Consider the following 25,347-nt stretch of genomic DNA (forward strand, 5'->3'; position numbering starts at 1 on the left):
TGCATTTCAACTATTGTGGATTTAAACTTTATTATTTCATTTCTTCCTATTCAGTTTTGTTAAACTGTTTTAAGGCAAATTTTTTATTCACGTTCCAAATCGTCTAGTTCAAACACCGCTACCGCTACTATTTCACTATTGATAACGAAGGAACAGTCTGATCCAGAGTAGAATCTAGTTTAACTTCTATATCGATTGAGATAAAGCCTTCCAAACGAAAGTATCGTATCACAGAATGCACTGAAAACGTTCATTATTGGTGGAATAGATTGTTTATTTCCTATTATAGTGATATTTTGCAAGCAACTACCTCCATCTCTAGGTCTTGTTTCACGATGTTGTTTTTGTTCCATTGTGAGCAAAAGCGGCACCCAACTTGCGCAGAGCTTTCTTCTATCCAAATTTTCAGTTAATATGCGATGTAACGCATTTTTTGAAATGTCTATTCTCTCTGGTAGCTTGCGCACTTTCAGTAGACGATCATCCAATACCGCTCGGTAGATTTTCCTCAACATTTCTGGAGTTGTCACCTCATTTAGTCGACCACTGCGTGACTGGTCTTCGCAGGTCATACGATCTTGTTTTAACTCTGTTGATAACTAAGAAGTAGTCTCACTCAGAGTAGAATCTAGTTCAGCTTTTATTCTGGTTGAGCTAAGGCCTTTCAAATAAAAGTATTGTATCACATAACGATGAGCAATTTTTGCCATGTTCTCAAGTTCACTGGAAACTTTCACTATTGATAGCTGCCAAACAAATACTAAACAACGTGGCGTCTTCAAATTCGAAATATATACTGGTTGTGTACTTTCTAATATAGTGGTATTTTTCAAGCAACTACCGCCATCTCTAGGTCATGCCAGATTTTTCTGCGACCATCCTCGTAGTCAAACATTTTGATGAATTCACGATAAACTGAGGTAACTTTCAGTATTTTCAATTTTGTCTGGATCTTGTTTAATTGATATGAGAAGGGTATGTGAAAGTAAAGAGGCTGAAAATACTGCGAGTGATTGGGTATCGGGTTGTTTATCCTTTCTATCTCATAACTACCTGTTTCATCAGCATACGGACAGGTTTTAGATCGTTTTACAACAATGGAGCACTGGAATTTAGAATTGTGTGAATAGGTGAGTGTGAAACAGGCATTTGGGGTAAATTACTCGTCAAGAGCTAGTTTTATGCATATAATTGAAACGTTGAATGTGTGGGGGCTCCTATGAAATTAGACCGTCGTTAAACAACAAAATTTTGAAGTTATTTGGAAACGCGAAATATTTGTGTCAATATTTTGTCACAACTCATTTGAGAAAAACTGAAGAAATTTGCGCCTTAATCAAGAGACTTCCGGTGCTGCTATCAAAAGTAAGAACAACGATCCGGCCGGTATATAGCTATACAAGAAAAATGCTTTTAAGATATAAAGTTGGTTTTTAAAATAATGGAAAATCACTGTTGGTATTGTTTTTTACATGCATTACTTTTATTCTTGAACTTTTTATTTATATTTATTTATTTCTGCAACCCCAGGTTATCTTTTCAAAAACATATTTTAATAAGTGACACAGTTATTAATTGTTTTCAAGTTTGTACAGCTTCTTCTCAGAATTATATATGAAAATAGAAATTATTGATGTTCTAATAAAGTCTATGTTACCTGTTTTACTCAAACGGAAAATTTGACATCAATTGAACATCTGTTTTTTGTAGTTAAACCAAATATCTGGATTCTTTTAATTGAAGATATCACCAATATTTGTGATGCCCCTTAAAAATGCACATTTTGTAATACTGAAATGAACATAAAGCAGATCTAAACAAACCAGAATATTAGTCTGTGCTTTCAACATTAATTTGGTCAGAAACTATTAACAAACTATTCCAAGAACTGTATTTATTTATTCGCATTTTTCTGATTATTTACATTAACAACTTCAAGATATCCAATTATACAACCATCATTTGATTTTATTTTTAATGCTAATTCGCTGTTGATTATACAGAATGCAAATAATTAGCTTTATTATACGAAAAATATATATAAATTCGGGTTCAAAACGTCCTACTTCGTTTTCTGATGCCTAATTGCCACTTTTTTCTTTCGCTGCAATTCATATCGTTCAGATTTCAAATAGTTAGTGATGTTCTTATTCTGTGCATCCATGATAATATTGGTCTTTCTCTCTTTCTGTTTTATTGTGGGATCTACTTCATTTTTTTTTGACACTTTTCTATCTCATCCTCTATACGTGCTCGTATCAAATCAACTGCTTTTTCTCAATATGTTCTATAATTGTTTCTTTCTGGTTCATTTGTTCCTTTTTTTGTGTCGTTGCTGACCCGATCTAACGTTAACATTCTATTTGGTCTTCTCAGGGCCTCCATTTCCGTGATTTCTTTTTTTTCTTTACTTGTTCTTCTATTCTCCACGTTTCCGATCCATATACCAACTTACAATCATTAATTATTGTAGATCCTTAGTTTTTGTTGTTTTCTGTTCTAGAATTCTACAGTATTCCATTTAGTGATGTTATTATTCTTGCTCTGTTTTATCTAAATTTTATTTCTGTATCATCTGTCCCATCTTTGTCAAAAATAACTCCTAGATATTCATAGTTGTCACATTTCGTTATAATTTCGTTGTATTATAGTATTGTGTCTTTTCTACGTCCATCTGCAATCGCATTCTTCCTTTAGTTTGCTTGCCATGTATTCTAAGTCATCTCTGTCGTTTGCACATATTACCTGGTCATCTACATATTGGAGGATCTATAAATAGGAATCCCAATTCCTTTGTACTTTGCAAAAAATTTCGTGTGTTTCAAATTGTTATTTCAACATGATTTTCAAGAATTAGCTTTTCTCCTTTTTTAGTTACTTGTCGTTTGGATACCAAAGGAATTTGTATGTCTGCTTGTTTTAAGTTTTTTTAAGCGAAGTGATGCCTTCTTTAAAGCGAAGGTCCCGCTAATCTTCTGAATTCTCATATAAGTCATATACGTCTAGAGGTGGAATTTCTCGTGATTAATTTGATCTATTTGGTTATGACTATGCGGTCATGTTGGTTTCCTTCAGGATATTTGCATTTCTGATGTTTTCGATCACCATCGCCATCTTTTCGCCTTATTTATACCCTCCCGGTACTTTGTAAGAGCTTATGTCTTCAAGTCATATTTTGCCTCTAAAAGAAGCTCCATATGTATCCTATAACCATGAAGGTGAAGGTCAAGAGAACTCTTCCTTATGGGTTTCAACCTTCAAATGGAAACGAAAAATAGTAAAGCTTATTAATTTGTTGAAGTTTATTTCCACGTTCTGCAGCAATCCTACAAAGGCGGGAAAATAAGAAGGTAACCTTGCATTCTTTTGGGGGAAACGACTACTTCAACGCAAATTGTGAATAATATTTCTGTTAAAAATTTATTTGGTACCAATTTCTTTCTAGGTATTTGGATTAGATATTTTTAACTCAAAATTTGTCTGCCTTCCGTCACCCCTTCTTTGGTAAACAATTTTTTTCTCAAAATGCATCATGTCAAGAAAGTGTTAGAAAATAATTATTAAATAGCTTTTGCCCTATGTAACTTTTCTTTCCAATGATATATTATGACATGTGCAATATTCATACGTGTATATAGTCGTTGGGGATATGTCCAATTCATGGATAATTTTCACTTTTTCAAATATTAACGAAATCAATTTCTATCGAAGAAATATTCTTTTTGTTATATCCTATAAATCAGGAGTGACCAATACGTCCACAGCGAATATTTTGGAACTAACCCCCAAGCTAAAATTAAGCATTTTACTTTATGGTTTTAAGGAGTTAAAACTTGAACACTTTTAAGTAAGATTCTGAATTAAACCTCAAAGTTTAGGGCGAAGCTCTGCTGACCAAGTACTGATTACAGGTTTTGGATTGTTTTCGCAGAATCATCTCATTGGATTGAGTATTATGTGGAATACTATGTGAGTTTTCGGCCTCTCTCTTCTCAGATAAATGCGTATATTTTTTTGCAATACAACAGTGTGTCTATTTGGCAAAGCAAACGTTGAAAGACATTTTAGAAAATTCATTTAAAGTTGCTAATACTTTAATTGAACAGCATTATAAACCGTTTCGAGATAGGGAAGTATAAAAGTAGGCTTTTGTTAAAGCTTTAGAAGTTTTGAAAATAAATCGGAAATAATGACATCCACACCAAATATATTGTTATTGCGAAATAAAGTTATGCGTAGAGAAGAAGGAAATAGCCAAAATCCTGAAGATATTTTAAAAGAAAATATTAACAAATAAATTGTATTTTCACTACAGCTTGACGTATCTTTAGACTTTATCGGCACTATACATTTATTTGTTAATGCTTCTAAATGTTCTTGAATTTAGGTCTCCTCAATAATTTTTGAAAGATTGATAAAAATTGACATTTCGACTTATTTCAGTCTTTATCAAAATATGGTGATGGGAGATCTTGAGGAAATTGTCCTAAGCAAGATATAAATATTTCAGTTTTTCTTCGATATGTAGATGATTGCATTACTGCCGTACCAAAGAATCAAATTGAAAACATAAGTAAAAAATTCAATTCTTATCATAAAAAACAATCCTGGTCGAGCAAAATAATAGAATCAATCTTCTTGTTATCACATTATATAAAATTAACAATAACAACAGAATCGTATACTAAACCTTCTGACATTTGAACTTTGAAAAATTCATGTCATCATGGGACTTCCCCAACAACTATGTGCCTTGTACTAATTGTGACGCGCGCTGTCTACATAAAGCAGACATCTTAGTATTTAGAAAATAAATAAAAGGTCATCAATACGATAAAAAATTCAAACATTAACGCACCACGAAATATCAAAAAAACATAAATTCAATTATAAAGATTCAAAAATTCCTGAAACGAAATCTAATACACGAAAAAGAAAATTTTTAAAAATGGTTTATATTCATGAGAATGAAAAAGCTATTAATGATAAAAACTACAAATAATTTAATTGATTTGTTTTGCTACATATATAAAATTAAAATATTTTTCTTATTAGAAAAAAAAAATCTATTTTGATTTTATTCTAATTTGGATGTTCATGATTTAGGTGATCTATTGATTAATATATATTTCAAATCTTTCAAAATTATTGAAAAAAAAAACGAATTTTGACACAGAAAATGAAACATAAACATATCAAAATGCCTAAGAAATAAGAAATTAAAGACTTTTATTTGTTTTTATACGAATGGTTCTCGATCATATATCGACCATAGAAGAATTATTAACCATTATTCCAATGCAATAACCCACGAGAGGTCAGAATAATTATCCTCATTAAAAAATTGTTGCTCATACAAATTTCCCGATTTGCGAATTGGTTTCTATAACTACTCATGGTGCTCCACCAATCATTGGTAATAGAAAGTGGCTTCGTTGTGTTCTGAAGTACTAGAATTCTATCATGTTATGGACATTGCAGTGAATTCTTTGAGATCGAAAGTTTGTCACGTGCTTTGCTGAAAAAATGGCGATGAACACAGATGTAGAATGGTTCAGTTAGGCTACATTTGACTTCTGTCAGAAATATTCTTATATTCACAAACTAAACATGTTTCATATCATTAATTAGAAGATCAAGACTTGATTTTGAATCTTTTTTGTTTTTGTGAAAAATTGCACCAACTAATCTACAACTACAGGGTAAAGATGAAGAGAAACTAAATAAGAAACCTTTTTTGAACACATATGTTCATATTTATATTGATTCTCAACGAAATTGTTAGATTGTTAATAATAAGTGAACTTAAAGATTTTTCCAGTTATTTGTCTTAGCTCTTTAATGATAACCACGATATATTAAGTATAACTTAACTCTTTGTAGTACAAATTCAGCAGACTTGGAAGTAGAAATAACAATGATGAATTTCAAATAAATCTTCACTTATTTCATATTGTAATTTTTGGAAACTGATAATAATAGATAAATATTCAAATATTCAGAGAATTGATGCTTGTTGCAATTCTTTTTGGATCAACATATTAAAGTGTTTCCACATTTTCTTCTATGAATGGGATCAAAACAAAACATCTTAACTTATCAACATTTGGAATTTGGAGAATTGTCATAAGGTTATACAGAGTGAGACAAAAAGGTGATCCCATCTCTAGGATAGATAGAAAACTTAAAAATATTTGGGGTTTTCTCGTATTGGTTATTACTTCATAATTTTCAAATAAAAATATTCCGAAAACAGTACACAGTATCGAGTTTTAGCCTTTGGTGTGAAATTAAACGATGTTTAAGTTCACTTGAAATTTTGCTTAATAATATTTTCAATACCACTTGGTACGAACCGTGTAACTAACACTATCTATGAGAATCAGACATAAAAACAAATTCATTGGATGTATCAGCTTCCAAAACATATTCTTTTAAAATTTCAATACAATGTTGCCAGTGGATGTGTATAATTTTTTGTCGACGCCCTTTATCTTGAATACGGATGACGTTACGAGAATTTTTTACTAAGCAAACCCCAAATATTTTTTAGTTTTCTATCTATCCTAGTGATGGGATTTCTTTTTATTGAAACATCTTGTATAAGCCAAATTTTGGATGGAAAAATTGCTGCACTTTGTCTTACCAAAACTGAATTTTACAGAATAAATCGCCCCTAAGAAATGAAAATTTTACCACATCTGCTATTTAAAATACAAGTTTGCGACGCTTGTTTACAAATTCAGATTCAATTGCCAAATAGAATGTGAGTTAATTAGGACTCACAATTTTTTTCACTCACCTAAAATTTATTCAGGAAGTACGTCCAAATGAGCTTAGAACTACGTCGTAATTTCGATTTCGTTAACAGCTTGAGAATCAGGTTTCCAGCAGCATGTAAAAGTGTATGCTTTTAGTGTGTACGAGGCGTCCCGACGCCCAATATCGCGCAAGATCACCAAATAGTCGTGAAAACGCTATCATGAATTCAGTTAAACGAGCCGATAAAAATTAGAATTGTTCAAAGAGGAAAACGGAGAAGAGTGCTCGGCATTTGCTATACTGAAAAATGTGCGTGTGATTTCGTTAATTAATTAAAAACATTAAAATTCTTCACAGCTTTGATAGTTTAATATATTTTGACGAATCTAGTACATTATATTCACAGGAAGTGCTTGATTGATACGTAAATATTAAAGTATATTTCGTTCAAGATATACGTTAAAACAAATTAATATTTTGGTGAGAAAAATTTATGTTTCATAATTATTCATATGAAATCAAATTTTACTATAATTTGTACCTTATTTCATTTGAATCAATACTGAAGCCGAGCTAAAGGGCCAACCAATTTTATAATATTTCCACAATTTTGTCTTTAATCTCTCAGTAAATTTCATTATAATGATAAATAATCATCAAAAAGCGATCGATTTCTGGAAAGAGGATTCCGCTAGTAAGCCCTACATATGGCTGGTTGAGGTCGTGATGTTATCTACCCTTTAATGACTTCTGTGACCATTGTTCTAGGTTCTCGGTATCTAATATTAACTTAAAGGCAGATTCTGACGAGGAAAGGTTCAGAGGCGAGTAAATCATATCCGATTTGCATTTACATAATCCGATGTAGGACTGTGGTTACTGATTTTCTCTAAAAGAATTCACATGCTTTTTCAACCCGTCGGAAGTGTAAGCTGGCATTATCAATGAGCCCTTTTCCACCCTCTTTTCAGGTTAATTTTGTTCTCATAGTGGACAACTTTAAGTGGTAGTTGTCATTCTTCGTTAACGTTGTTCGTGTTAACGTCTGAATACCTTCTAGCTCTGTTTTCGTTCTATTTCAGGATTCTGAAAGTGTGAGTTAATAAAAGCATGGCGAAGGTGATTTCCTCGACAAAATTGTCGGCGTCTTTTTGTGCATTGATCCTAGATTCTAACTTTTGCTTACTTGTGATTCAATAAACTGGCTTCCAGGTATTTGTAGGTTTCCCCGTTTTCCATTACCTGTACGATATCTCCATTGGATGGTTGTATATTTTCGTTTATGACAATACCCTTCTCGATGTGTAGGGTCTTGCACTTAAACAGTTCATACTCCATATGTATATCAATAGAGAATGCATGTGTATTTTTGAATGGTGTTGCTTTTTTAATTATTATCTCTTCATGCGGAATATGTATATATTTATTGTATTTTTCGACTGACGTTTAATCATTTAAAGAGCCTTATAAAGATCAAATGAAAGATCGAAACGTTGGCATTTTAAAAAACTCTTGGACAGTTTTATTTTGAGTCTTTAATACCATTCGAAAGTGGCCCTCATCGGTAAGAAATATCTTTTTTATATACCAATCCAATGGCTAAAAAACGTTTGCTGGATATGATCTTCCTTACTTTGAACTTCAAAACAACTAATAGTCATATCTTCTTCATTTTTTTTTTAATCCACAAAATTCTTCATATTCATTATTAATTGTTTCTACTTTTATTCAATTATAATAATGATAAAAACAAAGAATATTCTCAGTTTTTCTGATAAAATGATTTTTCGTTCCGAATGATAGTTAACAGTGTGTCAAAAAATATCGATGAATCGTCGGTTATTTCAACGGCAACATGTGTTACACGCACGCGCCTCCACATAACTATCCAGGGGTATGTTAAGGAGCTCCATCTAACACTAGGCGTTGTGGCTGCAAAAGTAAAACCTGCATTGTAGTAAATAGTAAACATCAAGTTCTATTTGAAATTAGCAAAAATGGCTAATGACACTCGTAGATTCTTTTCCTCGCTAGAAAGGATGAGCCACGGTTGGATTGGTCGTCGACAAAGAGATCCGAATACATTCTTCTTGCGAATTATCATCACGGAAAATGAAACCTGGCGCTACCAGTTCGATCCAGATTCAAAACGGAAATCAATGCAATGCAATATGATTGTCAAAAATCCAATTCATCGATCAGGAATTCATTTCTTTGCCTGAAACCGTGAAACCCGCATTTTAAGAAGAAGTTGTGAAACGGTTGCAACAAAACCTAGCAGTGGATACTTATCCAGAATGACCCGCCTGCTCACTCTGCAATCCTCGTGGCGTAACTGCTCTGGATCAATAACTATAGTGCCCTGACCTGACGCATACGGAATTTCCGCGTGAAGAAGGAAAAATCTGTCGGTTTTCGAAAGCTCTATGAATGTTTCCAAAGGAGATTATTTAGAAGGCTAGTGCACATAATTTTTTCGTATCTTCTGTTTTGTTTCTTCCATAAGAGCACTTTTTAGGCACACTTTGTATATTTTGAGACTTGATCTCATACAGTGATAGATTCTAGGATTCTATATTCAAATTAATCTCTTTTCATATCCACTAATTACCTTTTCCTGTGAAATAAACGGCAACAAATGATATCTCTATCCGTTCCTATCAAATGTTAGAATATTTCAATATAAATTTCTCAATTACTCATTTCTTAGACATTTTGATATGTTTATGCTTTTGAATGTTCTTGATTTTAGGTCTCTCCTGTTTTAAAATTAGTTTTCTTATCTAATAATTTTTTAAAGAAAAGATAAAAATTGACGTTTCGCCTTTGATTTAAGTCTTTATAAAAATATTATTATATACAGACTTAAATAAAAGTCGAAACGTCAAATTTTATCTTTATTCCAAAAATTTTAAAACAGAAGAGACCTAAAATCAAGAACATTTAAAATCATAAAAATATTTCAATACATTTATATGTAAACGTTTTTATTTCCTCGCACTCTGATCATTCTATAGAAAAAATAGAAGCAAAAATACTATTTATAAAGTCAGTTGTGTTTTAAAAGATAAGAATACATCGAGTAAAGAGAGATGAAAATGTTTGAAACATAGTTAATATTAAAATTTATCTAAATAAATGCAGAGATAGAATAACTTGATACTTATATTTGCTCCTAGAAACTGAAAACGGCTGCATATTTTGCACAATTTCATCATAATTTGCTTTTTCTTGGTTAATTAACAAAAAACTTGTCCAACTTCATTTTCCGAAACAGTGATAACTTTGTGAAATGCCTTATTTGTTGAAATATGTTCCATCTTCAACCTGTCTCATTCTGAGATTATGAAGTTTTTTACAATAGTATATTTTATAAAAAGTGTTGAAAATGGAAGTTTCCGCATAAGTTTGCAGAATTCAGATTCGAAGCACATAAAAAACGCAGTTAGTGTTTATTTTTCAAGTTACAAAAAATTCCATAATTCTCTCGAATTCGCTGTTACTTGTCAACGGTTCAAAAGTCAAATTTAAAAAAATGTCGATAATCATGGATTTTCTGTGCAAAATAAAAACACACAGCCGTCGGCCAATCAAATTTCTCAAATTTTCCATTCCACACGGGTATGCGTTCGTTTCTGTGTTGACATTGTTTGCAATTTAAAATTTTCAATAAGTGGAAACTGTATGAAATATGTCTTATTTTATAGTGGTTATCGGAAAATGTAATTAAAACATACCCTTTCTTGTCCAAAGTTTTGACAAATTGCTTTCTCCTTCCTACCTTAATATATAAAGGTGGAAATATGATTTGTTGACTTACTAGAAAATAAACCATTTTCGGATCCACACAGATCCAGAATCCATTGATGCTCCGAGCAATTATTTTTCTTTTAGTTCTATTGAATGAACAATTGGAATTAATGCAAATTTATTTCCATTTTGCAGTGAAATGCATTTCAAACGCCTTTTCTAACCGTCAATAGAAAGGCTCTACACTATTTTTTAGCTCTTTCTATTCGACATAAAATTGCTCATGCATCTCGTAGTATGCATGTTTGTTTTTATTTCTTTTATGTTGTTTCATCTTTAGTTGATGGTTTGGGAATATTTTTGCTTGGTCTTCTATGGTTATTGTTCCGTTGTTTTCTCCAAGCTAACGAGTATGTTCCTTATACATTATATTTATTTATACATCGTAAGTAGTTCTGATTATTTTTCACTGTCTATTATTTGCATGAGTCCTTTACCATCTTGTATCCTCATCGCATATAGCCTATATACTTTTGATCTTCTGTGAATTAGCTTGTATGTTATTGATAGTTTTCTTGTCCAATCGATAATTCTCAAGCTTCAATTTGAATTTATAAACTTCTACACAAACAAGTTCACACTTGATGGTCATTTATGTTCGACGGTCGCGTTCCAGCTTATAGCTAATGAAAGCAAGTATCCAAGCACACACAGCAACAATAAACAAATTCAACCATAACTAGGATAGAAACAATATTAACAAATCTAGGAATTGCTATAAACAATTGAAACAAATTACCATGGTTCTACCATGCAAATTATATGTATAAATAGTAATATTATTTTATAGTTTTGTGTAATGACATTTCTAATTAGTCCAAATAGGGCCATCCAATTGAATACTTAACGACGATAGCAAGAGAGGAACTATAAACAGTTTCCAAAGCAAACTTAAGAGTTTATAACCCAACTTTATTCTAATATGAGGAGGGTTGAGGTTTCCACTACCAAAATTTTGAATTTCCAAATTAGCTTTGTTAGCAAAACTTTTCGGACGATAATGATTGTATGTCCCTTTTCTTTATTTTTTTCAATCAATCATGTACTATTTTTAGTTTCTAGTAGGCCAAAATATTTGAAGATTTTGCCACACTCTAGTTATTTTTTATCCTCCGTAACCTGATTGATCCTTTCTTCCTCCTTGCCCTCTTTATATTATTATTCTGGCACATGTATGGATTCCAAAATCGATTTTAATACTTTGTGTCAGCCATTTATGATTGAAATGAGTTGTTTCGTCCTTTGCACATACTTTTACATCGTCCATAGTATGAGGGAATCAAAGTTAGAGCTATATAAATATTCTTTTACTGATTCTTTAAGTTTTCTTGTCAGAGGAAACATGGTCATGCAAAAAAGAAATTGCGACAGGAAGTGACCTTGAAAAATGCTTTTTCTCTGACCGCTTGAAGATTGAGAAGTATTTTTCATGGTAATTACGCAGAAATGAAGGATTCCTCTGTCTACGTAGAATACTTGTTTTCTATCCAGCTACGTGGGACACTGTCGAAATCTTTTCAGTAGCCAATCCAAGCCATTGCAATATTTTTCGATTTTTTCTTTGGTATTTCTGTTATTATTAGTTTTTTATAAACCATATATTAGACTATCATCTATTTTATTTTATAAATTTCTTTTATTTCCTCTTCCTTTAATCTTTTCATATGTTTATGTTTCTTAATCGTCTTGATGCTTGTTCTCTTCAGATTTAAAACTAGTTTTGAAAGACGGATAGAAATTTTTTTGTGGTAATCAACATCTATGACTTATATCTTCTCACGTTTGTAACCTACTACAGATTGATTTCAGAAAAGCTAATATTCTTCATTAAAAGCTTTTTAATTTCAGTTTCTAGGAACGTACAAAGTTTATTATCATCTGATATCTAATAACTCAATTATATAGATACAAAATAATTAAAAATTGTGATCAGGAATCTGTGAAAATATATTTATTATCGTGAGCTAATTTCGCCGGTTATGTAACTCAATGTTTCTATAAATCATCATTCAAGCACGATTAATAGAAAATGTTAAATTTGGTGTCGTGTTTTTAATAAAGTTTGGTTTAATTTCGAGAAAATGATTGATTGGGTATCAATCGTACGTCATTCTCAAAGACGCTTTTCAAACTATATGTACGGAGTGCCGAGTAAAGTTCGTAAACATAGACAAAAGTTTATAAAAAGAGAAGTGGCCATATCAGGTCCAAATTGTAGAGGTAGTACTAGTTCCAAAGTACATCACGATTCGAATTGCTCGTGCTGCTGGGCCGGAGATAAAGTACAGGTATGGACATATATACTTATCATTGTAGAATTTATGTTTATTGATTACAAAATATACAGAATGTTTGGTGTATTGACGCAAACGTTTCAGAAACTTGTTATATATAACTTTTTACTTATTAAACGTTTTTATATGTTTTTCGTGATGATTTGTCTTGATTCTAGGTCTCAAGAGACCTTGAAGCATAACACATCACAAAATAATAAATAAATATATACGGGTTTTTACAACTAAGACTGTCTCCCTTTTCTCAATGGTGTTTTCCATCTATCTCTGTCCTCCTAGAAGCCGTCCTGTAATTCCCTCTTCCTCATTGCTTCATCGATATATTTTGAGGTTCTGATCCATGGTTACTAACCATGGAGCCACAGTCGGTCATGGATATACTACAACAATTTCCTCAGTATATTCAATAGCACTCGTATTCATGTTCATCCGTCTACATATCTCATTATTCGCTATTCTGTCATGTACCGTCAATCCGCAACTTCTACGCCAATACTCCATTACCAGCGCTGTTATTTCGTTTCCATTTATGTTATTGATCACCCAGTTTTCAGCGTCGTATTCCATTATACATTGCGCTGTATCATCGTTGATAATTAGGCGTTTATTATCTGATATAAACTTTCAACTTTATTATGATAGTAGAATTTGCGAATATGTGTGTCTCTAAATCAGTCTAAAATAAAGATAGATGGAAAAAATAAAAAAAAGTTCATTCGCATGCATCAAGAAGTATCTCGGTGTATTTATCACGAATACTGCTCTCTAAGAGTTCTTAAGCGAAGATATCCGTCTCAAACTGAGCGATAGAGAAATAAATCTTTCCAACTATTTAATTCCAAAGCATATATTGAAGGATTTCAATTCATTTCACATAAATACCTCCACCAAGACATTAAAAATTGTTAATATTAGAAATAATGACGTTTTCAAGCAACTGGAACTATATCTACCACCACGATAGTGGCAGGGTTAAGATCAGAAATTTACCTAAAGAAATTGAAATAGTAGACGTTTTCTCTAATGCCCATTATTGCCGAGCGCTGTTCTTCCCAAAGTGTGAAACGCAACCCAGCACCGGGTCTCAGAAAAATTCAGCTGGGTCTTTACGAACATTGTGAAAAAACAAAAAATCTATAACATTTTCATTGAAATTTTTATTTCTAGTCTCGTCTACTAAATATCAGACTTTATATCGAATTGTGAGGAGTGCTCCCTCTCATTTTGTATTGTATTTTTCGAGGGAAGAAAACTTTTTAAAACGTCTGCTTGAGCTAAAAGACAGAGACTTGGTATATGTTAATATGTGGAAACAACGACTTTCAAGCGGAAATTTTAAATCTTTTGAAACTACGATGAAAAAGATTTACATCTTCAAGCACTATCAATTTTTCAATTCAAGAACATCTTTCGGAATCCATTAATAGTTTCAAAGACTACTTTCCGGATATTATTTCAAATAATATGTGGATTAAATCTGTGGCTCGATGGCAAATCCAGATACGTTATATTTTTTTTATTTTGCATTTGAATGTTGAACTCATCATAGAACATACGTGAAACTTATTGATATCTAATTTTATTTTGATCACAAGAACTTCGAGAACCTCAAACTTCATTGATTTCTTAAATCCAGAAAAAGTAACATACAGTTTTTGACGTTCTTTGACAAAATTCTGACTGTCCTTTAACTCAAGAAAAAACGAGGTTTCACTAATGGTGAACAGATTTTGGTAAAATAATTGCAATCGCTTTCTATGAATTTGAGCATTGAAAAAAGTCTCTCTTTCCCTTAAGGGTCCAGTTTATTGTTTCCCGTCGTTACCTTTCCATGTTTTAGATCTCATCCAATGTGTACTTGAAGAACATTGTTCCAAACTTTCTTGTGAATGTCATCCACTTTATTTTTAGCCTCACCTCACCTTTTTGCGTCTGAATTCACTACATTGAACATTTTTTGGCTTTTCAACATCCAAATAAGTTGAAATAAGTCACGTAGATTATTATCAATTTGTTTGTTGGATCGTGCAATTGTTGCATGATCACTGTCACATTCCAAACAGGTGTGTCCAGGAGGTAAAATATTATTAAGTTCTGTCTACCATAAATGTCAGAATATGTTGTAATGTGGTGAACGGTATCGATTTTTTTTTTTGAATACACAGAAAACAATTTGTTCGGAATCACTGCCACTTATGTTTTAGTTAGATAAATATTTGGAATTTTTTTTCTACGAAATAAACAAATAGCTTGATTTTATTAAAAAATAACATTACTTTTCATAAAACTGAAGTTAAAACAGACATATTTAATTCGAGGTTAAATGATTAAAAATTGAATTTCATAACAAAGAATTGGTATAAATACTTATAACACTAGTTAAAATAAATATAAGAAGATGAGGTTAAGGTATGCAGTACAAAACTCAAAAGAAGTAAAAAATAACAGACAATGCTTTGGCCTAATAAAAGTACCAGAATGTAGATAGGGTAACGATACATTCCAGAGATATTGAGCCTCTCATCTTTATAGGGAGTGGTATTAATCAAGTTTACAACTGCTAAAGTGTATATAAGGGCCGTAAGACAAGTTCTTGCCGAAGAAAACGAAAGGGTATAAATTAAAAAGCGAGTCCTACCCAATGAAGCAAGCTTCAGTAACTAAGGAAAATAACGTTATCTAGAAAAGCCTCTTTAATATAATATTTCAAAAAAAAACAAGTAGAAAAATATACTATACTTTAGTACAATATTTATGTGACATGTCCTTTCAGTGTGACGACATATAAACTCCTCAAATCATCCTTTCCGACATCGTAGATACGTCATAAGATATCACAAAACTAGCATCACGACTGTCACAGAACTAGAGAATAATAAAATATACTGAACACACTGTTCATACTACACCAACACTGTCTGAAGCACGTTTCGATTACCGTTAAGTTATCGTCTTCAGAAACTGAAGGTGAACTGAAACTTACCAACTTTTTCGTGATGAATCGTCTTAATTTAGTTAAAGAAAACTTATTACCTTGACCTACCTACTTATATTAGATTTTCCCACCCCCAAATGCTCAGAACTTTCAGATTATTTAAGGAAAAAACATATTTTTCGGTGGGAATTTTCCAACAGGTAAATGAGAACCTCCACAACTTCCATCAATGCAGATACACGTTGAATAAATGAATTCAAATTGATAATATACGAGACCAAGTCTTCTTTGACACTCATCAAATTATATAATATCGAATTATGGTGTGCTTTATCAACGTGTTTTGTTTCAGCAGAAATCTCGCTATGCAGAAGACGAGATGCCGCCTCCCCCTTCGCCTCCTCAACAACATCCGGCCGTTACTACGGTCATTGCTCACGAAGGAAGCGGAAGGGTTTCGAGGCAAGGATCTCTGGATCGGGGTTCGTCGGGTCATATTAGAACTAGAGTGTCGAACGACAGAGAACAGCAGATTGGGAAGGATCACACGCAGATAATGGTGAGTAAAACTAAAGTGATTCTAGAATGAAATGTTTAGATAATGATTGCATGAAATGAGCAGACTTTTCTGGCTTTAGAAATGGAAGAACTTCTAATAAAATTTGAATAAAACCAGGAGATATAGAAAATACTTTAGTTAGCCTTATTTATCAGAAAAAGCTATTTGAAAAAAAACTTTCGTGTTTAAAACCTAGTTCTATTGTCTCTGAGTACAAAACGGAAATTGGCTGCTTCTAATTGATTGAAATTATGATACAAACTCTTAGTTCAGATATTATTTTCCAGTGATTTTTTCACTATACTGATCTCTCAAAATTAACTAACTAAATATATAATTCTGATAATATTATGTTGATTAGTTTGCTTCTTTGGTAAAGTCCTAGTATTAAGTAAATGGGACACAATGATGCGCGGCGTTCGTTTGTCTGTTTGAGGCAGGGCCAAATTTTTTTAGGGCCATCTGCCCTATCTACAGAAAAGTTACAACAAAAAGTGCATCAACTCTTAAAAGATTACCGGCAAGCTTTCAAAAGCATAAAAAGAAGCTACCTTTATGAAACGCTGAGTATATTTGGTGTGCCAGACAAGCTAATAAGGCAGGTGGTTATGACACTATGCAATAACGACTACAAGGTGAAGGTAGTCGGCACGCCAATTCAACGTCAGACGAGGTCTGAAGAAAGGACTTGTTGTTCCTTGTATTGTGTTTAATCTAACCTTGTAAAGAATATTTAGGAGGCTGCAGACTAACCCTGGAGGAAATCTACTCAATGTATAAATTTGAATTATTTCACATTTTGTCAACTACCCCTTTTTTCTTTCCTGAAAATAAATAGTTTGGTGATTAGGTTTCATTCAAGCGGAAACCTTAATACGTTAATATAAATAGTTTTCACCATCGATATGCAACTGGTTAAAAAATCCTTTGAAATGAATTGAAATAATCTTGAATCTTGTTTATCGTTTGTTACTTCAATTCAATTTATCTTGTTTTTGAATAATTCTTTTAAAGATTGCCAAAAATTAAATCGACGACCTCGCATAATCATATCCTGTATCTCTCCTACATTTACTGACGTTTATGAACTTTCTGAACGTCTTTCACGTACGTGGATCGTTTCATAGAACAACCGAAACATACACGAAAAGATTTATTTGTGTTTCTCCACTATTACTTTGCCAAAATAACCGATGTTACATTTAATAACCTCGGGAAATATTGAGATGTATTAATTACAACGAGAGGTGATTGATAGTTTAGAGCAAATTTATTTATTTTATATATTATCAATAAACTATTTTTACCTATTATATTATATAGATTTATTAATTGATGTAATTCCTATAAATAGCATCAGTAGATCAATTTCTATTAAAAAAAGTCATGTTTAGAAATTCTATAGCATCTCAAAATTTTTTTACATAAAAATTTAGCACAACAAGGTAAACCTTATTACTCTCGAGTAGTTAGAATAATGCCTGTCATGATATTGATCTTGAACTTCTGTAGGTTGTTGTGTTTGGGAAAGACGTGCCTTGATAGCTTGTACTTCTCCAAAGAAAGGAGTCCCGATAAATTGACGTTATCGAAGTCTGCAGGCGAACTCGGTGTTCATGTTTATGTTGGACAGTTCGGAAGAGTATCTGCCGTGGAGTTATCTTCTTTTATGCTCTAAGCCGTCCAAGTATCCTCAGGGTGTACTTGAGACCTAAGCTCCAAATGTGCGAGCAATACTCCAAAGATGGACGATTTCAAAAAACGACCGCAAAAATCTATCTGGATTTTTGGACATAGTAGTATCATTAAAAAAGTTTTTTTTTGATACTCCTTTATGTTACAAAGTTATACTAATAGTTTCACTAATTTACTAATAATAAATAAAAACGTCGAGGAACAACACAAAAAATATGTTTGCAGAGAATATGAAATGTGAATAGTTTTATGGTCGTGTTTCACACAATTGGAAAAGTGAATACGGAAAATTTCACTAATCAACTTTCTCAATTATAACCATTGGATTTACTACAATATATGAAGCACTAAAATCCAGTTAAAACTAGCCTTTGTGTTGAAACAGGGCGGCTGCAAATTGTGTATCATTATTTCTGTTGAATACTTTTTGTAATTGTTTCATTTTAACTTTTTTTCCATCCATCATCCCGAAGATAATGATAAATGCTTTTGACTTCACTGATCCTAATCACAAATTAAGGCATTCTATACCATATGTGACTTCTTTTTAGCACAATATAAACGAAAATTTGTTAATAAAAAAGAGAATACAGGAAATTATAAAAGACATTTATAGAAAACAACTTCCACAGAGTAACGAAACGTGTGTTTCACGTAAAATGATATGTTAACAAAAGTAACGGTGATCGGTTGTCTAATCTAGTTTGAACAAATATATTTTTGATACCTTCTTTGGTAGAGCAACCATAAAAACTGTCACCAACGCTTACTATCGTCGATAAAATTTGTGGCCAATACAAATCTCCAACTAAATGGAGAGGGCACATTATTTGATAATGTTCGTCCATATTTCAAATGGGGTAGGTAGTCCTCAAATCGTACAGGCCTTTTAATTTGCCCAACAAATGTACCTTCACGGATATTATCGTAAATTACAGGTTCCAAAAACCGATATTTACGGAATTAGCTGTAATGATTATGACAAGTAGTATGTAGGACAAAATAGGAGATATGTTAATATTCGGTTCAAGGAGCATCTGGCTTCAGAATATGGAAAAGTCAGTTGTCGATAATTGTAATAAGTAAACTTCGTATAAAAGTATTGAGGTTGTCATATATGAGAATACTTTGAAAAGGGGGCAAAGGTCCATTTCTCACAGTCTAATTTATAGTTTATTAGATAGGAAACAGAAGTAAAATCTTCATAAGTGGTTCTTCCGCTGGAATAGTTGAAAGGATTCGTTAGGCAAAAAATTTAGTACATAAAAATCAACTTACTAAGTTTGGGTTAACCTTTTGGTCTCTAAAGACGATAATTTGATTATTATATAGTGTAATTGTGAGTGTTGGTGTAGCGGTAGAAGTGAATTTCACCAGAAGTTTTGTATGAATTATCTAACTCGATTGGTACTCGGAATATTTTCATGTAAAAATAAAAATGTGTAAATAGAAATTAATATTCACCATAGTACTACATTTGTAGACAAAAGTAAAATATTCTATATTTAATAAACAAGTCATTGCAAAATCTATTTGATTTCCTACAATTTCACAAATATATTCTCATCCTATTATAAAAAATTTCAATGTTTTAATATTTTCGAAGTGACTCGAGGCAAGTTAAGACGTTATCAGCATGTTTGATTCAACTTGAAATACGAGGATTGTCCCAGAAGTATCTGGCGCAACAAAGAAAACACAAAAATTTAAAAAAAAGTATATTCATTTTTAAACGTAATCTCTTTTTAGCTCCATACACTTTTCCCAGCGATGTTCAAGAAGATCGATACCCTTTTCATACTAAGAATCGAAAAGCTCCTCAAATTAGTCATTATATCACCTCTTCATTGTTGGAAAATAATACGGCTAAATTTGGAAAATAGGGTGCATGAGATAGCAATTCAAACTTTAATTTATTAATTTTGGCTATCGCATTAACGGATGTGTGAGTTGTCAATTGTCTTGATGAAACAACGCTTTCTTCTTAGCAAAATGCGGCCGTTTTTGCTTGATTTCTTCTCTCAAACGTTGCAATAAGTTCGCATAATGCTCGCCATCGATAGTTTTCCTTTTACCAGATAGTCAATAAAAATTATTCCTTTTCAGTCCATTGTTTTGATTTATATTATGTTTCGCGTAAAGTGATAGACCCATGGAGCAAAGCCTCGGGTCTAATTTTGTGGAACATTGCCAAAAACATTTCATTTAATATGCGTTGCACCTCACTTTGTGAAACGCCTGCTATGTCTACTAGCTCATGCACTTCCAGTCGACGATCATCCGGTACTGCTTTGTCGATTTTCTTCAAAATTTCGTCGTCACCTTATTTGTTCGACCGCTGTGATCCTGGTCTTCGCAGGTCGTACGACCTCGTTTAAACTCTGCTACCCAATATTTTACTGTTGACAACGAAGGAGCAGTCTCACCCAGAGTATTGTATTATATAACGATCACCAATTTTTTCCACGTTTAGAAATTCACTGAAAACGTTCACTATTGATGGCTGCCAAACAAATATTAAACAACGTGGAGTCTTCAAACTTGGAACATGCTGTATATATTGTGGACTTTTTGTGTGTGGTATTTTTCAAGTAACTACCGCCTTCTTTGGTGAGACCAGATACTTCTGGGACCATCTTCGTATAGTAATTAACATGAAACCCGTAGTTGTTCATCTAGACGAAGATGTAATGATGAATCTGAAGATAACTAGACTCTTATCTGTTCTCATTTTATGGAAATAAGTTTACAATTTTTGAAACAAACATTTCGTTGAAAAAATGCTGAATATTTTTTATTATAATAGTCGCACGCCTATGTCTCGTCTATTCTCATTGCACTAAGAAAAACAGTAAAGGTCTTTATGGCAAATAAAATTCCCCCTCTATGATAAAAAATCAGTTAATAGTAAAAAAAATACAAAATAAGTGTTCAAAATATTTTAATCACATTTTGTCACTTCAATAAATAGTTTATAAGTAACTTGAAATTAGAAACGAATACGTTGGTTCATATAAACTCATAATGTCATCATTTTCAAAATTGAAATTTATAACTATCCACAATACTATACTATAGTATAAATTTTTTTTTACCTAAACATACTTTGAAGTCAACTCACTGTGTACTGTACTGTTATCTGCAGAATAATATTTTTCTACGTCGAGATGGTTGCCATTCCACTGTTCGAACTTTTCTGCAGAGACATCTGACGGCGGGCAGGTATATCTACCCCTAATTCGAGGGTAGAAATAAATAGTTTGCGTTGCGGCACCACGCGATATGTGCGGAAACGTCACGACGCCCTTTAACGACATTTGAGATTATGCGACTCGTCGCAGCTGTTGCACCGGGGAAAGCGGCAACCTCGAGAAACTATTTTTCGATACAAGTAAATAGTAGATTATAAATTTTCGCATTAAATAAAAGTGTATTGATTTTATAATGTGGATATAGATATCTATATGAAGTAATTACGGTCATTTTAGCCGTTTGTTGTTGAATTAACTTTTATATTGATTCTGATGGATTCTGCATTCCAACTTTCAAATTTGTAAGTGATAGATTGAAATCAATATTGTCGTTAATAACATAATAACATTAAACAACATTAATTTTGACTTTGTTAAGAGAGTATGAAAAATCTATCGATAATTTAAACAAAAAATGGAGAATGGTTGATCAATATTCTAGAAAAATCACATTTTAAATTCTTGTTTATAAAAATATTGAAAAAAGCTAATATTTGTAGGAATAATTTTTTATCTACTTACTATCTACTATCATATCAAATTCCAAAATAATACAAACAAAGTTTAAATATGAGTTGAACCCTATTACACTTTCTTTCATGTTCATAAAAACTTTGTCTCACATAACCTCAAATGTCGTCCTTCATCATATTTTCGTTGCATTGGATCTGATAACGGCGTGTCTTGATGAAAATCTTCTCCTGGTTCTCCTGAATATGCCCCCATGATGTTTTTAAATGTATCTAAATGAACATGCAGCATAATTACTTTTAAACACATTCTGCAGTTTGAAATCCAATGTGTTATCAACTAGCTGTCGGTAATTTTCAGCTTTTTTATTCCCTAAAAATCCAAACCCTTCCCTTCAGAACTGTTCCAGCTTTTTTGTTAAATACTGGTGAGTACTTTTGGAAATTCTTCCCTAGCGAAAGGTTTTTTATTTGTGGACCAACAAAAATTCCAGCTTTAACCTTCACCTCTTACAACTTGGAAAAAAGCTTTTTGAAAATGAAAAAGCTTCATATCTTTAATCTAGTTTATTACGCATTGTGTTATAAGGTTTTACTTGATGTTTAAGGGGGATATTAATACATATTCTGGTTTAGCAATAGGTTGACGTTTCGTTTCCCAATACAAAATTCAGTTCCTTGTGGCGATAATCGTTGAATAGTGTTGAGAATCCGCTCCATTATCCCATAGACTTAGATAAAACAGATTATTCGTATATCCACCCTGTAGTCCTATTAAGAATCTTACCATATCAAAATATCCAATGATCTGTCACATAAACTCTTATATTTCAAAGCTTCTAGTAAAATTTTTACACTTTCATAATGTACAGAATGAATTGAACTGGAAAAGATTGAAATTTATATCCGTTATCTTATTTGTTAAAGAACATAGAAAACGTTTTATACCGACTTGGTTGGTCTGTTATTTTGACATCAAAAAAACAAGTCCATTTTTAAATCGGTAGGTTCAGGAGCTGGAAGTTGTGAGAAATTGGAACCGAGCCCGAAGTAAGATCAGGATATTTGATAATTTTCTGCCTGTACGTTTTTTTAGCAAGATTAACTACGCAAAAATAACAGTAGTCGACGTAGCCTTTCAACTCGCTCAATACCAACCTCAATCAAATGAAGATAGCAATTAAAATTCATTTGGGTGATTCCGTTCTAACTGTGATATTCAATGTCCTGTATTGTTTTTTTGTACTAGTCATTAATTAATAATCAATTAATAAAAATTTTGTGTTAATTGAATAATTCTTAAGATATTTAAACATTATTTTTATACAATATAACTTGCCACTTAAAGAAAACTTATACTACATCACTTGAATGTCAGTACCGTGTCATGTCCATTCCTAGAATTTACCGATAAATTATTAATTTTTTTTGTCGTAACAAATGATTTAAACTAATTACCTTATAAATTCTAATGTTTATTATCAAACTGAGGAAAATTGATGCACTTGTTGTTTAATATCTTAAGTTACCATGTCAGTACCGTGTCATGTCCATTCCTAGAATTTACCGATAAATTATTAATTTTTTTTGTCGTAACAAATGATTTAAACTAATTACCTTATAAATTCTAATGTTTATGATCAAACTGAGGAAAATTGATGCACTTGTTGTTTAATATCTTAAGTTACCATGTCAGTACCGTGGATAAATGAGTCAGTACCGTGGAACTCAAAATCCGACATTTGTGTCTTGCTCGTGATACTTTGAAGTTGTAGTAAATTCCTCTTAGAGTTTTATTTTTACAGTAAAATAGATGAATAATATGCATAAAAAAGTTAGAAAAGTTAAATTTTAAAATCTTGAAATTTTGAATACAAAAAATCACAGTTAGAACGGAATCACCCATTTATATAAAAAACAGGGCATATAAAATAAGCTTCGTAGGCTTAACAAAGTGTTCCACGCGCATTGAAATAAAAATTTTTATGTCGCACCAGATATATAAATGCATCAGCATCGTATTTCCAAATTCTAAATAAAATTTTAACCTTTTTGAGTCTTCTTGTTGTTCATCACTTAAGTAATATCAGTAGATGCTGTTTGACAGTTACATCATCTTATTTTTTTCGTAGCATTTTTAAAAACATGACTATGCATACATGATACAAAAAAATTAAGTTCATTAATTAAGGTGACATTATTATATATTTCACAAACTTTTTAATTAAATCATATATTATCTCCAAAAGCAAGAAAGTATACGAAAGTTCAAGTTATTAGGTTAACAAGTAGTTGGTAAGAGTTTGATAAGATAATTCCATGTAAGCAAACAAACTAAGAGAGTCACTTGAAAATAAGGTTTATTGGAAAAGACACTGAATCTTCATTTGTACCAATTCAGTAATAAAAGATTTTAAAGAATGTATAAAATACCGTTTCAAACTTGTTAAATTTGACTGTATACATGATGTCCCGGTACTAATGGTAAAAAAGTTTAAAAAGAGCCATATAAACTGATACCGTGTCTTCGAATCATGAGCCTCAAAAGATTTAAGTTTAATTTCATTAATTCATAATGCGTATGTTTATTGTGGCACAGATTTTCAGTATTGTCTTGAAGCTAGTGACGGACTACTAGTAATGGTTATTGATTCTAATATTTTGCAGAAATGACCCCCAAGTATGAAATTATCGAAAATTACTTTTCAACACCTTTATCCAAAGAAAATGTACCATTGTTGAAATTTGATAATCTCAGCCGTTTGGTTGATATTTGCTAATTTAATAATGCACTTTGACCAATTTTAGATATGAATTATAAAACATTTGCCTAAACTAAGCTCTAAACAAAAAAATATATATAATAAATGGTCAATATGAGCTCTTAACACCTCCAAGCACTTTCTAAATCTTGCAATCCCATAATATTTCTAAAAGAACTGAAGTGTAACACAATTCTGTCTATCAAACCTCGCCTTGTTTGCCCTGGTGTTGCGTACAATTATATATAGATAAAAGCGTAAACAATCCTTAGTATTGACTTATATTTTTCCATTCGTTTCATAACTCTAATCGTGAACAAGTTTTATTATAAATTGATAATTCATGAACTATATTTTTTTATCTCCGTAAAAACAAATATCTGACGACTGACTCATCAAAAAAAATTTCCAATGCTGAAACTACATTAACGATTAGTATCGGCAGTTCATGTCTTAGGCATTATCTTTGTCTCTAATTTAATGAGGAAGTCAATTCAAATTCAAATTAATCAAAGTTGACATTTAATTAAGTCTAATTAGTCTAAACAATCAACAATATCAGCTTTCGATGTTTACCTTCTAATTACTTGTTTTGTTGAGAAACTAGCGAGCTTTATGAACATCATAAATATTCAAATGTTGAATATATTGGATTACAAGAATCAATATGGTATAGTTAACGAGGTTAATCAATTTTGTAACTGTGTCATGTGTCAAGGACTAAATACTCGTAAACAAAGCAATTAAATTCTAATTTTTTTGACTTTGATAACTGATCGTCATAGATTTTTTTAAGCTGAATTCAAATA

General features: G+C 31.8%; 1 protein-coding gene across 32 annotated transcripts in view; it reads left to right on the forward strand.

Moving 5' to 3' along the window:
* LOC130899969 (disks large 1 tumor suppressor protein) overlaps positions 1 to 25,347 on the forward strand; it is a 1,257,949-nt gene that overhangs the window by 784,251 nt on the left and 448,351 nt on the right. For 15 of the 32 annotated variants that reach the window (XM_057810209.1, XM_057810221.1, XM_057810205.1 and 12 more), the window contains one exon: positions 16,154 to 16,360. In XM_057810209.1, the coding sequence (XP_057666192.1) occupies positions 16,154 to 16,360 (207 nt within the window). Of the gene's footprint in view, positions 1 to 6,915; positions 12,861 to 16,153; positions 16,361 to 25,347 lie in introns of those variants that run through there. The other 17 variants (XM_057810210.1, XM_057810211.1, XM_057810217.1 and 14 more) reach the window with 5 other exon arrangements.

The sequence above is a fragment of the Diorhabda carinulata genome, chromosome 12, assembly GCF_026250575.1.
Source record: "Diorhabda carinulata isolate Delta chromosome 12, icDioCari1.1, whole genome shotgun sequence".
NCBI classification, from domain to species: Eukaryota; Metazoa; Arthropoda; class Insecta; order Coleoptera; family Chrysomelidae; genus Diorhabda; species Diorhabda carinulata.